At 33.2% G+C, this 21,614-nt stretch overlaps 3 protein-coding genes across 3 annotated transcripts; 2 read left to right on the top strand and 1 right to left on the bottom strand.

Annotated features, from left to right (window-relative positions):
* Positions 1-814: 814 nt before the first annotated feature.
* LOC113518246 (6-pyruvoyl tetrahydrobiopterin synthase) lies at positions 815-5,783 on the bottom strand. The gene is made up of 4 exons (XM_052902370.1): positions 5,580-5,783; positions 4,687-4,766; positions 2,734-2,879; positions 815-2,185 (listed from the first exon to the last, which is right to left on the bottom strand). Exons 1-4 carry the CDS (start codon positions 5,642-5,644, stop codon positions 1,973-1,975), a joined length of 504 nt encoding a protein of 167 aa, XP_052758330.1. The 5' UTR covers positions 5,645-5,783; the 3' UTR covers positions 815-1,972.
* Positions 5,784-6,855: 1,072 nt separating this feature from the next.
* LOC113518088 (electron transfer flavoprotein subunit alpha, mitochondrial) lies at positions 6,856-11,872 on the top strand. Its single transcript, XM_026902852.3, has 7 exons — positions 6,856-7,047; positions 7,137-7,277; positions 8,817-9,081; positions 9,723-9,938; positions 10,210-10,361; positions 10,727-10,837; positions 11,686-11,872. Exons 1-7 carry the CDS (start codon positions 7,009-7,011, stop codon positions 11,749-11,751), a joined length of 990 nt encoding a protein of 329 aa, XP_026758653.1. The 5' UTR covers positions 6,856-7,008; the 3' UTR covers positions 11,752-11,872.
* Positions 11,873-13,367: 1,495 nt separating this feature from the next.
* On the top strand, positions 13,368-14,580 carry LOC113518526 (fork head domain-containing protein FD4-like). Its single transcript, XM_026903501.3, has one exon. It carries the CDS (start codon positions 13,562-13,564, stop codon positions 14,315-14,317), a length of 756 nt encoding a protein of 251 aa, XP_026759302.2. The 5' UTR covers positions 13,368-13,561; the 3' UTR covers positions 14,318-14,580.
* Positions 14,581-21,614: the final 7,034 nt, after the last annotated feature.

The raw sequence follows: 21,614 nt of genomic DNA, 5'->3' as shown, positions 1-21,614 counted from the left end.
TAGAGAAAAAAATGCAAATTAAAGGTAGTTAACCATTAAAAAAAAAACATATATTTTTTCTTGGAGCGACAAAATTGTAAGGTAAAGCAGTGCTGCTATGTACTCAAAAATTACACACACACATTCATAAGTAGGGCAGTAAAGATATATGGAAAATGGTAGCAGTACCTGTTCAATAAAACTCCATTTTGGAACAGACCATAGATAAGAATTTTTTTTTTTGTTTTTGTTTTAATAATGTTACAGAACCATAGACTCACCAACAGATAATACATTACTACATTTATGCAACAGTACCATGGACATAACAGAGTATACTGTTTCGCCCATGTTACCTACCATGCGTTGCCATTCCTTAAGATTCAGGTGTTATTCCTCTGTACCCTATAAATTCACTGCCATATCCCACCCTTCAAAATGAAACACAGCCATGCAAACACAACTGCTTCACGGTAGAAACACGAATGGGACATCAGTACGCAAGCCCAAGCAAACGACTTTTGTACAAAGTCTCCCTCTGGTAAGTGCCATATAATCACAAGCTTCTGGTTCTAAAGCTAGTATACCCTATGTTATGAGGACTAGACAATGATTATTTAGGGCCACCACACAGAACTGAGCCAATTCAGAAAAGTTAGTTTTTTCAATTGTAAATAGAATCTGGACCTCGTTTACGCAAAATATTGTGTGCCGGAGGTCTTCATGCTTATGGATTCTAGACATTTGTATGTAACTTAATATAGTCAATATGGTATTAGTCATATTGGCAATAGGCAGTTGTGGTGTATAGTAATAAGATATAAAAAAAAGAAAATTTCCCTTGGAATGTTATAATTTCAAATTTATATTTAACTTAGTGACTAATACTTGATAACACTGATATATATTCTCTGTATAAATCTTAAGCATATACTCATATAAAAGTTATAAAATTCGAGAATTAAAATTTAGGCTGCTACCAAATTATTTGCATTCCCTTTAAAGAGATATAGTATTACATATATATGTTACGATAATGATAGAATTTTGTATCACAAATGTCATAAAACTTTTCATACAAAAACATATCCTTAATAATTACAAATTTTCTACCCTGTAAAAGTACCTTTAAAAAAGCGACGTTGTCGTATTAGTCACAACTTATTATAGTAACCCTAAAGGGTCAATGAACAGCCTTGCAAACGCCGCTATTGACTAGAAAATTAAAAAATGCATTTAATCCAATAACTATCTTTGATGATCGCGCGACATTGACCAATGACAGAGCAGTCTTGCGAGCGCGCACCATTTTTACAGGCACGTCCAGTTCGCAATCTACGTTGAGTCCTCGGGAATCGTAATTACAAAATAGATATCTATATGACATGCAACGTGCTCTATGTGTTTAGTTCATGTGACATACTCATAGGTATAGCGACATCATATTTACACATGAACTTGTTTAGTGTAAATAAAGAAAAGTTGTAAATAAAGTTATGAACAGGACAAATTATTAGAATACACATTGCATTTTTAGTGGGTAAATAATTGTTATAAGGTATTTTTTTAAGACAACTAAGTAAACAAACGCGTGAAGATATAACATTAACTTGACCGTTTAAAGTGTGATGGGAAGTACATATTTTTTGAGTGACTAGACTTATTTTCACGTTCGTAAGTGAATAATGATTTTTCCTTTGTCAAAATGTCAGTGATTTTAGTAAACAGCTATTGTTTTGCTTTGTAACGCCTTGTTGCAACGTATACTCTAGAACTGACAGAGCGAGCGCGAGCATCAATGTGATAGAGAAAAAGATAGATATGAGGATCTTTTACATGCAATGAAGAAATTTAAGTATTTTATCAGTTTACCTTTTTTAAAATAATCATGCTACATAGACATGAAATTCCTTTTTTATGATAATGTATATATCTAATACTATGCCCTGTAGCAGAGAATGCAGATAGTTTAGTAGTACCTTATATAGTTAAATCAGTCTGAATCAGAAGAAACATTGTAACATTTGTTATTAGGATGCAAGCTAGAATTATCACGCTTTTTCCTGGGGTAAGTGCTGCCTCCGCGATACACTACATGATTCTTCTCAGTCTCTAATATTTTAACTTCATGAAGCAACTGAGGTTTGTCCATTATTTTTTGGAGCTGGTCCCATATGAATATAGCTAAATTTTCAGTGGTGCTTACCTGTGAAAAAAAAAATTAAAGTGTAATAGAATCTTTGTGTTGTATTTTTCACTAATGGGTGATCTTTGTATACCTATAGGGACAGTGTTGCCAATGTTGGTCCAGGAAACAATGAAACCAGATTTGTGATAGATGTGGAAGTATTTACCCAGTAGTGGGACAACATGGGTCAAATAATAGATAAGAACACTAGTTGCAAACCATACTTCTATTTGCAAAATCAATTAAAGTTAATTTTTTGTCTACACAGATATATTAATTCTTGTTACATCTTGTGACATACTGAGAATGAAAAGGACATAGAAATACACTACTCATGTCACAACATTGATTTATTCTATGTATTATATGCTTGTTATAAATTATATTAATTTGTATACAGAACAATATTTGAAATGCCATGTTTATGCTTATCTTGTGATTTACTATAAGATATAATTATATATATGATGAAATATATTCCTACTCCATCTGTTGAGCAGTAAAAACTAAGCAGATAGAAAATTTTCTTTCTAATTTTAATATAAGAATGTTAATTAAAAGCATACCACTGCTTTAAAATATGGCACATCTTGATCCAAATTTTTGTGATCCAGAGGTTCCATGATAGCAACTTGCATATATTGCTTGAGATCATGAACATTCATAACCATCCCTGTCTGAGGATCAACAGGTCCTTTAACTGTTACTAAAACTGAAAAAACGAAAGAAATATTAACTGTATTATATTTGTATAAAAATAAAGATTTCTATTTGGACAGGAGACTGGCTTCATATTAATGTAAAGAGAGAAGTAGCAAATAAATAGTATTGAAAGATAAGTTGACTGATAGGATGACAATCTTATCTCTGAGTTATACTATGTAGATTTAGTGTGATATCACAAACTATTAACCCTTCTCAGCTTTCAATTTTAAAATGTTAGCTTTATTAAATTGCAATCACATTCTTTAGATGTTATAGGCATAAATAGGTAAAGTAGGTAAATCAAAACATATTAGGTAAAATTTGAATTTTATTTGTATATTTTAATAATAATAGTCTGTTTAACATAATAATTATGAGATTCAAAAAGCCTAGTAAGAAGACTTCAATAAAATTCAAATAAGGTGATTGAATAAGTTATCTAAATTTGGCAAGTTATCATCATCATCTTCCTGCTCTTTACCCAATTATATACCAGGTCACTCAAAGTATTGTGAGAAAAAGTTTTTATATATGTGAGACTGGTCAGTTATAATTTATTTAAAAATATGATTACTTATAAGTAAAAATAGGTACGTTATAAATTCAAAATTTCCCTCCACATTTTTTGCGAACTAATTAAAATTACCGTGTCTCATTGAAAAATGGATTTGCGTCGCATTTTCCCGCTATGATTTTTTATGATTTTAAGTGTCGCCTGAAACTGCACGAATCGTATGATAGACTTCAAATGGCATTCATGGATGAAGGCCCTTCTATGGCAACCGTGTATTATTGGTATAATGAATTTAAGCGCGGTCAACTAATTGGGGGATGAAGATAGAAGTGGTCGTCCTTTGACGGCTGTTACTGAAGAAAACGTGCTAGCAATGAAAAATTTGATCCAAGACAATAGACGAGTTACATACCAAGAGATTCAGCATATACTGCAGATTGGATCAGGAAGCCTTCATGAGATTTTACACGTGCATTTACGGGTGCAAAGGATAGTTTCACACTGGGTGCCACACAACCTACCGATGTTCAGAAGCAGGCAAGGGTGGAATGGTACTATGATATGATAGTCAAATTTGAAGCAGGTTCGTCTCAGCGTGTTTACGACATCGTTACAGGTAATGAGTCCTGGATTTATCTATACGATCCAGAAACAAAGCGCCAGTCGACGGTTTGGGTGTTTCAAAACAAATCAACACCTACCAAAGTAAAGCAACCTAGAAGCGGGGGAATATTTTGATCACGAGCTTTTTCAATTTGACTGGCTACTTGGTGACAAAAACAAAGAAGTATTAACGCGAAAAGGTATACTACCAAATGCTTGGCAGAAGTTTTCTCTGTTGTGAGCAACAAGCAATCAAACACAGGGCTCCGTGAGCTACTGCACCACCACAATAATGCGCCCGCCCACATCCTAATCAAAAAGAGGGACTTCCTAGATGGCACACCAGTCAAACTCCTAGGTCACCCTTCTTACAGCCATGACCTAGCACCGTGTGACTTCTTCTTATTCCCAAAAATAAAATAAAACAGCTCAAAGGGATAAAATTTTCATCGTCAAATGATGCACTATCAGTGTTCGAGCAGGCTGTAAACAAGGTGAATGCAGCGGACTGGAAAAAGTGTTTTAAAGACTGGTTCAGACACATGAAATTTTGTCTAGATGCTGGTGGAGAAATAGTAGGTTTTGGGGTTGGCATAATATTAAGTATTATGAAAAAAAAAATTGGCTTTAAGTTTAATAGAATTTGTTAATTAAAAAAAAACATTATAATTATTTATAAAAATATTCAATAACTCACCAACATAATTATGGCCATGTCCATTAGGATTGTTGCATTTGCCATACAATTTTTTGTTTTCTTCATCACTTAAAAATGGACTGTAAGGAATTAGAAAGCACCCATGTATCAAGATTTATTAACGCATAAAATGGGTTTAAATTTTAACAAAGCACTTCTTTATGTGGGTGAAATTAATAATTACTATTAACAGTACTACTTATAATAGTACCAGTTATGAAGCTCATAATGCATTAAATATTTGTTTCAATAAGACATTTAAAGAAAAGGGATTTTTAGAAAACTTCATTTTCAAATCTATTTTTAAAATCGGCTAGAAATTAAAAAAAAAATAGCAAAGAAAATACTTAGTATGTATTTGTATTACTATAAAGGTGAATGTTTATTTTCTTTTGTTATATTACCTCTTAGTGCTTTAATAAGTTGAAGGATCAAAAAAAAAAAATAAACATGTATAAATAAGAAACAACAGAAATGACATTTATGCCTATCATTTAAGCTAAGATTATCAGAGGATTATTATAAATATGTAAATTAGTTTGTTTATTACTTCTTGGTACCTTAAAACCCCAATCCATCATCATAAAGTATTCTATAATTAGTGTATTTATAAACTTTGGACATAAATACCCACTAACCAATTATTGTCTTTTTAGTCGTAATATTTATACGTATTTAGGTATCCTAAAGTATGCATAGGAGCACAATACATAAATACATTACTGTGTCAATTCAAGACGCTTGGCTAAATTTAAATATATTTAGCCGTTTGAGATACAGTTTGGATGCCTAGGTAAAGAAGAAACAACTTTAATATACCGTCACGATTTTAACATATTAGTATGCTTCAGAAATAAGTAATGTTATAAGAAAAACATTTATAAGAAACTTACCTATGCAATCTATGGCAAGAACTAAAGGTTTCACGTCTGGTTATGGAAACAATTGGTAATGCCATTTCTATTTTATTCACTTATAATCGTTCTAGTACTTATAAGTTGTGATCACCAAATAAAAAGGTAAAAGAATATCTACTATATAATAATAAGTTTTGTAAACTTTTGTAAGGTGAAAGAAAGTCAAATTAAATTAAACGGTATGTCAGTCAAAGTCAAAATTTTTGTGTTTGACGCTGTCACTGTCAAGTCAATTATATTATGATTAATCTATGATCAACTTAATACCGCGGAGTAATAAGTTAAATATAGATTAAGAATACTATTGTTTTACTCAATAGTACAATATCTCGTTCTCAGTCCTCTACCAAAACTATATATATTTTATGATATTTAGATTGGCAAGCAAGCTAATGGCTCACCTGAAGGAAAGTGATAATCGTTACCTATATATAGATATATGTATATATAGATAGTGCCATGGACATCACAGAATACACTGTGATACTGTGTGTAATATAAAATACAAACTGTATCACAGCACATTTTTTCTTTGTCGACTTTTTTACAAAGTTCCGTCTAGTAAATAGAATCCAGTAAATAAAAAGTACATCATCTAAAAACTTTTCATAGTTTATTGTTAAAAAAAAAAGTGTATTTAATAATTGTGAGTACATACTTTTGATAATCTTATGCCTTTTTTTTTCCCTATTCCTCCCGCTTCTGTTTTAAGTCGCTCCAAATCCAATAAAAATAGAGATATGAACATTTTGTTATAAATAATTAACAGCTGCCTATCTTTTAAATTATTATATAATTAATCATATAGTTCAAGTAACCAGAGATAATTAGAATGCGTAAAATATGACGATTTGTCTAACAAAATGAAGAAATTGAAGCGTGAGGGTCGATTTTCTGGCTATTCACCTCGTTTACTGTACTACTCTGGTACTACTACTACTACTAGGTACAGGTGTCGAGGGGAAAGGAATTGTTAGTAATGAAGACTAAGAATCCCATTGCTAGCAATATACCCAACCAGGTCGACCTCCTCGCGGTTTCCCCTGAAAACTATCATGATTAATTCCTAATGAATTAATCATGATGGGCTAACGGGCCTGTTTTCGTCCTCATCTATCAAACTTCACTGGTGCCCCGTCAGCGTATCCCGTTAGCGCAGGCGAGGTTACCAATCCATTTTCATCCAATAAAAAAAAAACTAGGTACAGGTGATGATAACTGACAAATAATATATTCTGATATGGCAAGGTAATATGACGTATTAACGTCATTAGACGTTTCATAGAGAAAGAGGTCTTTGGTCACAGAGTGGACTTTGTATTTAAGTCTTTTATTAGTTCTTTTCAATTTTAATTTTTAGTTTTAGATACTATATACACTTTATTACAAGTTTCTATTCCTTATAATGTTTTCTCCGTGCAGCAGACAATTTTTGTCTTCTCAGGTAAATAAGGTCTTTGACGAGTCGATGATATAAACAGTGCAAAGTTTACCATCGGTCTAATTTGATAATTTTGGTCTTTCGTGTTTCAGCTTCGTAGACTGCAAAGCACTTTGGTGGTAGCAGAACACAACAATGATGCTCTATTGCCAGTTACCCAGAATGCACTAAGTGCTGCGAAGAAAATTGGTGGCGATATTTCTGTCTTGGTCGCTGGAACAAAGTGTGGTCCAGTAAGAAATTTTTATTATTTAAACTCTTATTATATCTTAATATATTTACCCTATTGGAAAATTAAGTTTACTTCCACATTTAACAAAAAATTTTTTGCTTCGTCCTTAGTATCTGTAAAGACAGTGGGTCTTTGCAGATATCCCAGAGTGGGTATATATTTGGCTATATAACTTATTTTTCATTAATCTGCTATTAAGAGCTTGATTTGTAGAGATACTGAAGCTATTCTAATATCTCCATGTGCCATGCAAATATACATTAGTGAAATAAAAAAGAAATCTTGATCTTTAGTTTTTTAACCTTCAATGGAAATCTCTTATATATAAGACTTCTATTGATTGCTTCTTTATATATAAGACTTCTATTGATATTTTTTAGCCATGCTAGGTGTCAATATGTATAGTTTTTTAATAAAAATATTCTTTGATATAACTGCACTGCATATTCTTATCTTAACATAATTTATGGCCTGTATTATCTGTTTGCTATCTGTGAAACTAATAAAATTAAACTGTAACAGGTGTATATGAGTGTAAAATTTATCAATACTTTAATGAAATATGTTGAAATTATAATAATAGTGAATTTAATTTATATTATAAATAAAATTAATTTCAGTATTTATGTAAATTCTATTTATCTACAAATGCGATTGGGTTGTAATTAAAATAGTAAACAAAATTAGATATAAGCTTTTATTTGTGCTTTTGGAATTACTATAGCTTTTACTCATGACTTGTAACTGAGATGTGTTTACTGACTGGGATAAAATATGCCTATATTCTTCTCCATCCTATGTAGTATGTATCAAATTTCATAGTATTTGGTTAAGCTTTTAGAAATAAATTCACTTTCATATTTATAATATTAATAAAGATTATATAAACTGTTTGCTAGTACAGTTTGTTTTATGCAACATTTCAATTTTATTCTTGTGAAATATCTGTATCCTTAGGGTAGGTTAGGGTTTTGATAGTTAAGATTTATTTTTAATGAATGCATGAAATTTATTGCTAAAATGTGCCTTAGCATAGAATAGACTGCTCCTTTCTTTCCCATGGGTGTTGAAAGAGGCGAGTAAGGGAACGGGTGGAATGAGTAGTAGCATCCCTCTTAAAACATCTCTAAAAATCTATACCACAGCTAATCCGCCTGGCAAGCGTGGCAACTACTAGCAAAACTCCTTATGGGAAAGTTCAGCAGTGGACAGTTAACGTCTGAAATAAATAGCCGTCACTTTCGTGGCAGCTCCAAGTCCGAGACCGGAATCTCGCAGAGTGGCGACATGAGTGTCAATTGTGGCGTGTCTTAAAATGAGAAAAACATCTGAAATAATAATAATCAACATTATTATTACTTGTAGTTAATTTAATATTCATCAACTGTTATGATTTGGTTTAATTAAATTTAATAGCTTTTTAAATAACTGAATTTAATTTTAATGTATTATGTAAAATTACTTTTTAATTATTCAAAAAAAATCTCAATGTGTTATCAATGAATAAAATAGTAATAACTATTTATGTCCTTCTACTCAGGCTGCTGAAAAAATAGCCAAAGCTGGTGGCATATCAAAAGTCTTAGTTGCTGAAAGTGATGCTTTCAAGGGGTTCACAGCAGAATCATTGACTCCACTCATACTGGCCACCCAGAAGCAGTTTAATTTCACACATATATTGGCACCAGCTACCGCTTTCGGGAAAGCAGTGCTTCCCCGAGTGGCAGCAAAGCTGGATGTGTCACCCATAACCGATATCATTGGTGTCAAGGATGCTAATACATTTGTGAGGACAATCTATGCAGGTATGTTAATTTCAGTCACATCTTTGAATGAATGGTAATCTTGCTGGTTATGTTGGAAGAGTACTAGTGGGATGATAGAAAGGACAAAGTGAATTAACCATAATAATTTCCAAGGTGTAGTAATAGCACTCTTTTTTATCATATTTTGCATTAAAGTAGATAAGAAGAGAGCAAGTCAACTATTCTCCTTCAGTTTAAACTTATACTACTATAGCAACAATGCATGCGTGGGTTTAATAGAATAATAATTAGAATAGACTAGCGGCCCGTCCCGGCTTTGCATGGGTGGACATTTTTACAACATTTCAAAAAGTGATAATAGTTGGACACATAGTATTGCGAAGTTTTTTGTAGTTATTGATATTTTCTTCAATATTGTAAAACATACTTTTGTTCTATCACCATTTTAGTAAGGATCCCTAATCTTTTCTAGCAATAAATATAGCCTATGTTACTCAGGGTAAATGTAGCTTTCTAATGGTGAAAGAATTTTTGAAATCAGCAAAGTAGTTTTTGAGTTTACTTATTACAAACATACATACACACAAAAATACAAATCTTTCCTCTTTATAATATTAGAGAGTAATTTTCCCAAACAACGTGGATATTTTTTAGTAATTGTAAAAATGTTTCAATTGTAGGTAATGCAGTCCTCACATTGGAAGCCAAGGATCCTATCAAGGTGATTACAGTCCGTGGCACCGCCTTTGCCCCTGAACCACTAGAGGGTGGATCGGCTGCGATAGAGAAAGCACCTGAGGGGAATTACAAGACTGATCTTACGGAGTGGCTGTCGCAAGAACTCACAAAATCTGATAGGCCAGAACTTACTACCGCAAAGAACATTGTTTCTGGGGGTAAGATTTTTTTTAGCACTGTAAATAATTACAAAGGTAGACTATAATAAAAGATATATAGACAGTTTCGTAACATATTTCCTGCCCTATTATTCCTTGTCATTGTAAAATTTTAGAAAAATTTATTCTAATTCTTTGGATAACATTATATGAAGTATTGTTTTAGGGGTATGTTCAAATGTTATAATTTTTAATGCATATTCCTAGATTAACCTCATTGGGTTGTCAATCTATATTAGTAACAATTCCTTCCTTTTTTCTTGTGTACTAGGCCGTGGTCTAAAGTCTGGTGACAACTTCAAGCTGCTGTACGATCTAGCCGACAAGTTGAAGGCGGCTGTTGGTGCATCCCGTGCTGCCGTCGACGCTGGCTTCGTGCCCAATGACCTTCAGATTGGACAGACTGGCAAGATTGTTGCACCTGTATGATATATGTTTAATTTATATTAATTTCTGTTTTTAATGGTTAAAATAGCTAATATATAATTCATAATTATCCTTTATCAGTGAAATGAATTTTAATATAATCGATTTTTAATTCAAAGATGTATTTATAATTGGTGAATAAAGTTTTTATGGATATATCCAATTTTCCAAGATTGAAATAGTAAAAATATTTTTTGGAATTATACCAGAAATATAATATGACATAATAACATGCACTAAAGAAAAAAAAACATTTTTTTATGCAACTTAGAATGGCAAACAAGTTGATCATATTCAGTTAAAAATACGACATGTAGTGAACAAATTTGGAAATACAGAATACTGTTTTTTTCTTTTATCAGGACCTATACATTGCTGTGGGTATCAGTGGTGCTATTCAACATCTTGCTGGAATGAAGGATTCCAAGACCATTGTAGCCATCAACAAGGATCCTGAAGCACCCATTTTCCAGGTAACGTAATTATAAAAAAGTTTATCATATTTTTTAAAAGTTTATATATATATATATATATATATATATATCCTATAGGTATATCCTAATTTAGCAAATAGGATATTTTATGTACTGTTCATGTGAGCGAAGATGCGGGATACTGCTAGTATATAATAAAGTTACTTGTTTCTAAAAATTAACATTCGCGTCTTCAATTTAAACTGGCCATTAGCAAGCGATAAACTATTTATGTAACATAATATTAACATATCAAATATATATACACATATAGGTTGTTTATCAGTGTGAGTCAATAAGTTCACAGTAAATATAAATTATCATAGTATATATTTCATAATACTGCCTTGACACTTATGGAAGCCTAATAATATCGTATTCTTATGATGAAGCATTTTTATTATTTGTTACTTCTATTGCGCCAAAAATACAATATTCGTTTATAGGAATTTTGTATTATTTAATTTTATTTATTTGAATAAGAAATTATACACCAAAATTATATTAATTATTATTACAGTATTAATTATTGAATTTTATTATCTATAGAATGAAGTTTTCTATTACATTTTGCAATTTATATCATATTGAAAAGTATATTTGAAAAATTAGTCATAAAATAAAAAATATTATTAAAATACAAATCTGTGCCACTGAAAATCAGCGTCAAGTTCGAAGGAACAGGGCATGTAATTGAGTGACGCCATTTTAGTGATTTTTTTTGTTTATTTTTAAATATTTTTGTAGTTATATGTAAATTACACATTAAATAAATATTTCTTTCTACTTTACAAAAATTTTGAAATAAATTGTGTCATTTCATTAAAAAATTTTAAAACCTGTTACAGGTATCAGACTATGGATTGGTTGCTGATTTGTTCAAAGCTGTTCCAGAACTTACAAATAAGCTGTAAATTGTAAAAATATATTTTGTGACCTATTTAGGGTCTTAGTTCTTTTTTTTATATATACAAATGTTGATTGTGTATTAATATTACGTAAAATTGAATAAATAAGTAAGAAATATTGTTAAAATGTATTATTTATTTTACCCTACATATAACTAAATATAAACATGAAAAATAATAACATATTGAAAATGGTAGATATAAAAAGAATACTCGTTATTTATTTATGTACGTATCTTGGATTGTTATTTACTATAGAAAAAATATTTTCAAACCGATACGACATCGTAACCTTAAAAAAAAAAGCATAGGTAATCCTTTTTAAAAGGCCGGCAGCATACCTGCAATGCTTTTGGTGTTGTGGGTGATCATGGGCAGCGGTAGTCACCATCAGGTGAGCCGCATGATCGTTTGCCTCGTGTTATAAAAAAGTAAACGTTGATAGGTATATATAAAAATATTTACTACAAAAAAACCGTTTTTAACATTACAAAACCAGTTATTTTGATCAAAAAATAATTAATTTTGATGAAACTATGAGACCAAGTAGGTAAACTCTTTAAGATAAAAAATATCTTTCCAAATCAGTTTGGAGCTGGCGGAGTTATGGGGTAAGAAATATAAAAAAAAACACGACCAAATTGAAAATCTCCTTTTTGCAGTCGGTTTGATAAAATAATCATTAAATAGATAGAAATTAGCAGATGTGTCACTTATTAAAAAATCCTACAATGCATCATGCGTTGTAGGATTTTGCATAATAAGTGACTTTTCAATAAGTTCTTAGCTTCCTTTATGTGCAACTTAGAATTGCAGAACGGCCCACCTGATGGAAAGTGGTAACCGTCGCCTATAGACATGAATAGTACCATGGACATAACAGAGTCAGTGGCGTATCAATAGGGTGGCAGGGCTGGCAAAATGCCACGGGCCCAAAAGGGCCCCGGCTCAAGAGGCCGCGAGCTCAGATTTTTTTACATTGTACCTGAGTATTTTATATATATATATATATATATATATATATATATATATATATATATATATATATATATATATATATATATATATATTATATTATACGTGAATTTTTTTGATAGGGCCCCATCAAAAGAATTCGCCACAGGACCTAAATGGTATAGTTACGACACTGAACAGAGTATACTGTATTGCTCCTCATGCGTTACCACTAGGTGTTTTTCCCTATCTATAGAAATTATTGCTTTTAGTCAAGTATTATCTACCTTACATTAAGGAATTATTATTATTGTATGATATCGTTTATCATTCTCATTTTTGTAGAAATCACATTTTATAATAAATTTTGCTATTGCCCCATAGATGGCGTTAGGAACATTGTATGATTTAATTCTTAGATTTCTTTTTAATATTACAACGAATTTGCGTTAAAATTGTCGTTATTGTACTTACATAAATTAAATAAATGTTTAAGTATCCTATCTAGTTCATATTAACAATGTAACATGCTAAATAAGTATAAACAATAATTGGTTTTTAAATTAATATCCAAAATATAATGTAAGTAGAGGATTAATTTAATAATTACCAACTCACAATATATATGGGTAGGTTGATCATACATATTAAAACCAACAGGAGGTAAGTGTGCAGTCAATCATATGGGTAATGATAGTACGAAAGGGAGATGCGGTTTGCTCGTCGAGTGGCATCCTCGTTATCATATCTGCCGACAACGAGCACTGGCAGGCCGGGGAAGTTCGCGGGTGGGGCTAACTGGCGCTCCGCCTTCGTCCGCCACGCCCTCTAGTGCGGTCGCCGTCCGTAACTAGCATTGTTGATGTTGAACATGCCGCGACCTTCGCGCGGTCTCTACGACGATCAAAAACCACCGTACTCCTATATTTCGTTAACAGCTATGGCGATCTGGAGCTCGCCGGAGCGCATGCTGCCGCTGTCGGAGATCTACCGGTTCATCACGGACAGGTTCCCGTACTACCGGCGCAACACTCAGCGCTGGCAGAACTCGCTGCGGCACAACCTCTCGTTCAACGACTGCTTCGTGAAGGTGCCGCGCCGTCCGGACCGGCCCGGCAAGGGCGCCTACTGGACGCTGCATCCGCAGGCCTTCGACATGTTCGAGAATGGATCGCTGCTCAGAAGACGTAAGCGCTTCAAGCTGCAGAAGAAACAGAAAGACGACTTGAGCGCAGAATTGGCGGCATTAATTAATTTCAATCGTGTATTTCTTACGGATCAGTCCAACAGGATTCCATCTTTGACAGAAAAAATGTCAGAGGCGCCATCATGTAAAGAGATCGATTCTTATAAAGAGTCGATCATTATAGAGAAACCGAAAAAATCTTTTTCTATAGACAGTTTGTTAAGTGACGTTCGTGTGGATGAATCTGGTAATGGAGCTGATACTATCAATGGGATTACCACATGGACACCATTACAACAAGACTTTTTAGCAATGGCGATGGTAACGTGGCCGATTCATTTGCAAGTTTCCATGTTCGGACATTTACAGTTTGGTTCACCTTTGAGTAGTTTGCAGGATTTTTATCGATACGCTTCGACAGAGCCACGGTAATGTTATTTACAATGCCTGTTATTAAAATCTTGTAGGTATTTACTTAAGATAGATACGTATTTTTGCAAGCGCTGTGAGTTTTGTGTAATATTTGATGATTTTAATTGTAAAGCAAGTACCTACCTACCTAATATCTAAGTTGCCAATAGTTGGATGTCTAACACGAGCGTTTGTTACAGTGGAATTGTATATAAATATTTTTATTTAGAAAATTAAGTAGGTATGTTCAGATCAGAAATTTAGGTATGTATAAGAAATTGTAGTTAGACACTTTAATTACTTGCTATATATAAATATTTATATTATAATAAAATATATAGATTTATTGAAAATAATTTAGATAGAATTATGTAGGTATTATTTTCTGCGAAATGTTCTTTTGAATATCAATTGTATATTTCAGGATTGCAACTGGTGCTGGCAGTCTTTTGGGAAAGTACTCATGAATCTGAATATTTTTTAGACGTAGATAGAGAATCCAAATGACTTACGGTAAAGTCAATAAGTTACACTGTTATATGCAATATTGAGTCAATAAAATTTAAGTTTAGAAAACAGCTGTACATTATTGAGGTAAATGCAAAGAAAGTCATAACGTAGGTAAATTTTTGTGCACTTTACTCTAGCCACTCAAATGTGAAGTTAGTTTGAGAAGCTCTAAATTTTGTTATCTTAGCATATTTAAAAAAAACATGTTTACATTCCGTGGCTAAATAAATATCTACTTAATTGGATACTGATCATTTCCAACTCACTAGCTTTTACCCGCGACTTTATTCGTAAGACCGGGATAGTTATGTTCTTCTCTATCCCAAATAGTTCCTGTATAGAAAAAATTCAAAACGATTGGTTAAGCCAAGTAGATAATCCTTGGATTAAGTTGCGAAGGTAATAGGACGTAACAAATAAATAAACTGACTCATTTTTACTTCTTTTTTAATATTTAATATTTAAAGAAGTAAAGATAAGGTCTAGTAAGGATTATCGCTATAACATTATTATTGGTATTATTATTAGATACGATAATATCTTTAAATACCTACATGAATTAAGTTGTTATTTACTTGACAAATATTAACTGTTAAAACGGGAATGTAACAGGCGAATGAACCCGAATCGAATTTGCAATTAATTTGAACCGATTGATGGATGCAGTAGATTAGAAGACAGATACGGATTAAAACATTCTCTTATCTTTATTTTTTATTTGTCTCATAAGTGCACTGACTCATTAAAATCTTTGTTATATTTATTTTTAGAAAGCTAAACGTTTGAAATAAAATGTTGTTACCTGAAATGTGCTCTTTAAATTTTTTAATTAACTTTCGATGACTTAATAACTGTCTTGCGCATTTTAATAATGAGAAAAAATGAACAATAGGCTCGCTGTTATAAGGGAGTAATCTTTTTTTTTATATCTACTTTAGATTCAGTTTCCCCTTGTTAGGTAGTTTAATTTGGAAGCCCCCATATAAACCTTAGGAAATATTTGGTAGATACAAGAATACATTAGGTATAACGTAGGTATGTTTTATCTATATCCACCTACCTAATGTGGATTATATGGAAATGTATTGTATAAATTGTAAACAATTAGAGGTAGGTACAGATTGAATCTATTTAGATCAAAAAGAAGTTCATATTTGTTATTGACTGTACTTAATTTATATATCTAATATATAATTATATTAGATACCTATCTAATCTTATCATGATAAGATCTATGCTTCTTCATCTCTGGTAGAGTTGTTTTCCTAACATTGTACCTACCTATAGATTCATCAAATTTTTTTTACGAAATAACTTTTTACTTTTATTTGTCGAAAATAATTATATATATAATCGAAACATAAATGTTTACATGGATGAAATAAGCACACCCCTAAACGTAATACTCGGCAGGTGATATCAAAACATTTTTATGGATTGACTGGTAATTTCATACAACGTTTTAAAATGTGATAAATCGCCTCCCGTAACTTCGTTTAAGCTTGAAGAAGGGGGGTTTTAATGTAATCGCTCGAATCAGGCCCCGTGACGGTTTTGGGGTAGACGCTAGACGCACGTCACTTTTTGTTATTTATGTCCAACGGCCCGCGGGCTCTCGGTAATTAATATAGAAGAATGGGTAAATTGAGTGCCGTTTACCCCTAGGCGTGCCTTCTGCTTGTGAGCGCGAACACCTTTTGGGGTTGCTATCAGCGTAAATTAAATTGATGTCACCAATTACACACCGCCTCGGGGCACAATTGATGTTTGGGGTTAGAAGTTGGGAGGCCATGGCTTAGATTAGTATGAGTAGCTACATACCTACATTTAATTTGATTGTTAATAAAAATAAGGGGTTTTATTTTTTTTATTTTAACGACAATTTGATATTGATGGATATTTCATATATTTATATGTAATATTAGCTGACTCGGCAAACGTTGTTTTACCATATACATTATTTCGAGAACTATGCATGATAATTTCTTATACTACAATTGTTATATTCGATTGCCACCCTGCAACCCTATTGCGGCATATAAAAATCGCGATTAAAAAACGGGTTGATCGTAAAAGCGTGAAAATTTTAATTTGTATATATTTTTCAATGCTAAATCATAACAAAATTAAAATAAAAAATTTTGTCAAAAAAAATTTGGTTGGGTTATGATTGAGGGGTATGAAAAATAGATGTTGGCCGATTCTCAGACCTACTCGATATGCACATCAAATTTCATAAAAATCGGTAAAGTCGTTTCGGAGGAGTTTGGTAACAAAAACCGTGACACGAGAATTTTATATATTAGATTTACCCTAGCACACCGACTTATTTATAGATAGATTAGCTTCTAGTCAAAATCATTCGTACGCGTAAATTTCAAAAGTAGGAACATTAATGAAATAGCCCACTTCTAAATGGCGTATCTAGATAAAACATATACCAGTTTTTAAGTTAGAACTTCAGGAATATAAATGTGAAAAAACTAAGTCTAATTTGATGCAGTAGTTTATGCGTGCTGTCAGAACACAGACAGCATTTATAAAAATTATTATTTTTACTTTTATTGATTTTATTAAAACCTCTCATATTAATTTTTTTTAAATATCGTCCATATTATAATTCAATTCAATTTAATTATATTAGTAAGATAAGACTAAGAATACTACCTGCCTTTTTAGACGTTTATATTTCCTTTTATTAAGCAAATAGATTTTTTTACGAAAATATTAGTCTGGGTACATAAGTATATCAAATATAGCTAAAATATCTACTATTATCGAGTAATTTGCCTAAAAAATTATCTTGATGACAACCTTAGACGTTGTTGACTATTGGTATATTTTAAAAATAATAGTTAAAAATCTATTTATTGTTATATTTATGAATAGAAAGTTTGTAGGTAAGACAGAAAGATGATAGAAGAAAAATAAGATATAAAAATACACTGCGGTAAAAGTCATTGCGTTTTATGATTTTAGAACCAAAAGGAAAACGCAAATCGTCACAGAATTTACTCAATGAAATATCCCTTTCATAGGCACAACAATGTTACATCAGTTACCATGAACGGGTTCAATTTGCGAGCTATACTTGAGATTAGGGCTGCCACAGGAGTCCGATGTTCACCCATTGATATTATTTTTAAATTTAAATACACCTAAAATGGCAAATAACCGCCACAGTATAGGTATGTATTATATTGGCCACAACATAATTTGCTTTTTGCTCCTGAGTATTAGAGTGTTATTCTTGTGAGTAGCTACGCATGAGAGTTGCTATGGTTTTTTCATTAGTTTTATAAATTTTATGTTGGAAAAATTCTGTGCAGGATGTGCTGTGGACATAAGGTTTAAGGTTACGAAATTAAATTTAAAAATTGATTGAAAAAATTTTAAATACGAAACTCGATTGTAATAAGTTGACGGTTCAAAGTAACTATATTTATTTTATACCGTTTTTATGTAACTTAATGGCAGTAACAAAATGAGGACGAATCTAACAACCCTATTATGAAAAAACCACTAGACCCTAAAAAAATACTTTCTTCCTTTCTTTAGCAAACAGGTAAGAATAGGTAAAATTGTAACTTTGCAACTTATTATTTATAATTACAAGACTAATGTGAGAGCCCGTTTGAACCATATAAGGCTGTATTTATATCATTATTTAAGTTTTCACTTTTTCTTTGCGCTCTCTACAGGTGACAACCCTATTTGGTACAGATGGCATGAAGTAAACTCGCTTTGACAATGAACACTGATTTCTTGTTAAATTGAGTATTATGTTTACAAGTACCGACGAGAACGGGTAGTCGCGAGACGAGGCTCTGTGACAACTTCTTACTTATAGTAATCTACTACCATACCATGCATCATAACTTGAAATGCGAATAAGTATTACTTACGTCTATGTAAGTAGGAAATAGGCTCGCATTTGATTATTACAGAAATACAAATTTATATTTGTAGTCATAAAATTAATTTAAGAGTCAATAAAATGTTATTAATGATATTTGCCTGGCATAAATGTAGAAGTAGAATTACTGCCTTAACTGTAAGGGTTACGTTAGTGATTTGAATCCTTTTCTTATTGATGATTGTATTTAACCGCTTGGTCAGTTATCTGTTTGTCAATTATGAAGTTTTCTCTGAGTTTAATATAAAGGGATACCTACTTTCGGTAGAAATTATGAGAAAACCTAATGTAATGTAATGTAATGTAAGAAAGACTCTGTTTTCCGCACTTAGCCTCTCATATGGGCCGTTGTGCGTGTGAGTCGTGGCTAGTACAGCCAACCTAGCTCCGCCCAGAAGCGCAGAAGCTTCCTGGGTTCTTCACAGGCTTCACGGAGCGACCTCACCGTTCCGAGGATTTCTAAACGTTGATGGGCCACAGCCTCACATTCCAGGATTACGTGAGCAGCCGTTTCTTCAGCGTCGAAACAGCCTCGACATAGAGGGCTGTCTGTGGCTCCTATTGTGTATAAATGTTTGTTTAATGGACAATGACCCGTTATTGTCCCTATCATTATTTTGAGGTTTTTTCTATCTAGATGTAATAAACGTTTTGATAGTCGTTGATTCAACGTAGGTACGGCCAATTTTGATTGTCTGCAATCAGTAACCTGTATCCATCTTTGGTTTTGTATGTCAGCGGATCTTTGACGAATCCACATTCGAAATTGCGAGAACGGAAGAGGAAGAAGTGGATACGGGCCTACCACCCTCGTTCCTGAGCCTCTTCTAGCCAGTTCGTCTGCGGCATCGTTACCATAAGATCCACTGTGCCCTCTTATCCATTGGAGGATAACTCGGTTATTGGAAGATATCCTATCCAGTGAATGGTGGCATTCAATTATCAATTTGTTGTTTGTCTTGTTGTTTCGTAATGCTTTTAGTACTGCTGCGCTGTCAGATAAGAATCTAATGCTAAAACCATTTATTCCTAGCTTATGTACAGCTGCAGCAGCCTCGGTTATTGCAACACATTCGCATTGGAATATTGAGCTGTGTACGCCAAGCGGTATGTGCACGTTTATATTCAGGTCTAAGGAAAAGACTCCGGCTCCTGAACCGTTCTCGGTTTTGGAGCCATCGGTGTATATGCGTAATTCATGTACACCGGATTGGTCCTTTTCCTCTTCTTGAATTTGTATTTGGTATTTTTTGTTAAATATATAATGATTATGAGTCCTGTCACACGGAGCCGCAATCAAAGGTTCATATTCGATTGCCTGGTTCAGAATAGAAGTGTGGGGACTGTAGTGATTTTTACCCCATAGATCCAGATGCATTAGTCGGATAGCGGCTAACGCCGCTTCCTGCTGTATGTGCAGGTCTAGGGGTGTTATGTTGAGGGCCAACTCTATTGCTGTTGTAGGAGCTGTTTTCATGCAGCCGCTGACAGAAGAGCAAAACAGTCTCTGAAAGCTTTTTAGTTTGGCGGCGGTGGTCGATAGTTTTGTCCTCGGCCACCAAACCAGTGCACCATAGACCAACATTGGCCTGATTACAGCTCTGTACAGCCATAGAGTTATTTTTGGCGAAAGACCCCATTTGTTTCCTAGCATCTTTTTGCACTGGTAGAATGCAATTGTGCTTTTGTTAAGTTTGTAGTCAAGATGTTTATTCCAAAGCAATTTACTGTCTAGTATTATGCCAAGGTACTTGACTTCTTCCTTAAGTTTCAGTTCCGTATTGAAGAGTTTTGGTAGTCTGTAAGGACATGTAACTCTTCTATTTGTGAACATGATTAATTCTGTTTTTGTAGAATTAACCGAGAGTTCATGCTGTGCGCACCATCTCTCAATTATTTCAAAAGCTACTCTCATGCGATCACACAGAGTACCTTCGAAGCTTCCTGTTAAAAGTACAGCTATATCATCCGCATAACCTACCGTGTAGAGGCTGTTATCGTTAAGCTCTATTATGAGCTCATTTACGACTATATTCCACAATAGTGGTGACAGTACACCGCCTTGTGGACAGCCCCTACCGACGATTCCTCGTGTGGTAGTATTTACAGTAAATTGTATAGCTCGTTGTTTAAGCATGTTATGTATCCATTCTCTAAGTGTTATTTCTACTCCATGTGTAGCTAGTGCCCGACTTATACTGGCAAAGTTTGTTTTGTCGAATGCCCCTTCGATGTCTATAAATGCACCTAAGGTTGGCTGCTTCGATTGCAATGCATTGCCTATTCGGGATACTACGTTATGAAGTGCTGATTCAGTTGACTTGCCTTCACTGTAAGCATGTTGGTTAGGATGTAAAGGTTTGCACAGGGAGACTTGACATCTAATCTCTTTGTCACATAGTCTCTCCAAAGTTTTCAAAAAGAACGAGGTGAGACTGATGGGTCGAAAGGATTTGGCCACAGTGTAATCTCCTCTACCTGGTTTAGGAATAAATATAATTTTTACCTCACGCCATTTCAAAGGTATGTAACGGTGAGCTATGCACGCTCGGAACAGCTGTACTAAGTAGTCAGCTATGACGCTCCCGCTCCATTTCAGAAGGGCTGGAAATATTCCATCCAGGCCTGCCGCTTTAAATGGTAGAAAGGTACTGATTGCCCATAGTAGTTTTTCTTTATCTATAACTCTGTTTGCTACTTCCCAGTCCGAGCTGCTGGTTTCCCTTTCCTTGTATGGTTCCCATGACCACTCCGCAGTAGTCTGGAAACCTGGAAAATGTGTGGTTAGTAGCAATTCGGTTGTTTCTGTGTCGTTCTTTGTATAATTATTATCAGGTTTCTTGAGGCAACCTATTGTATGATCTTTCTCATTAGAGAGACATGCTTTTACTT

This window comes from Galleria mellonella, unplaced genomic scaffold, assembly GCF_026898425.1.
Source record: "Galleria mellonella isolate WM207_F2 unplaced genomic scaffold, CSIRO_AGI_GalMel_v1 utg132, whole genome shotgun sequence".
NCBI lineage: Eukaryota > Metazoa > Arthropoda > Insecta > Lepidoptera > Pyralidae > Galleria > Galleria mellonella.
The sequence above is the reverse complement of the archived record's forward strand: the minus strand, read 5'-3'. Positions and strand labels throughout refer to the sequence as shown.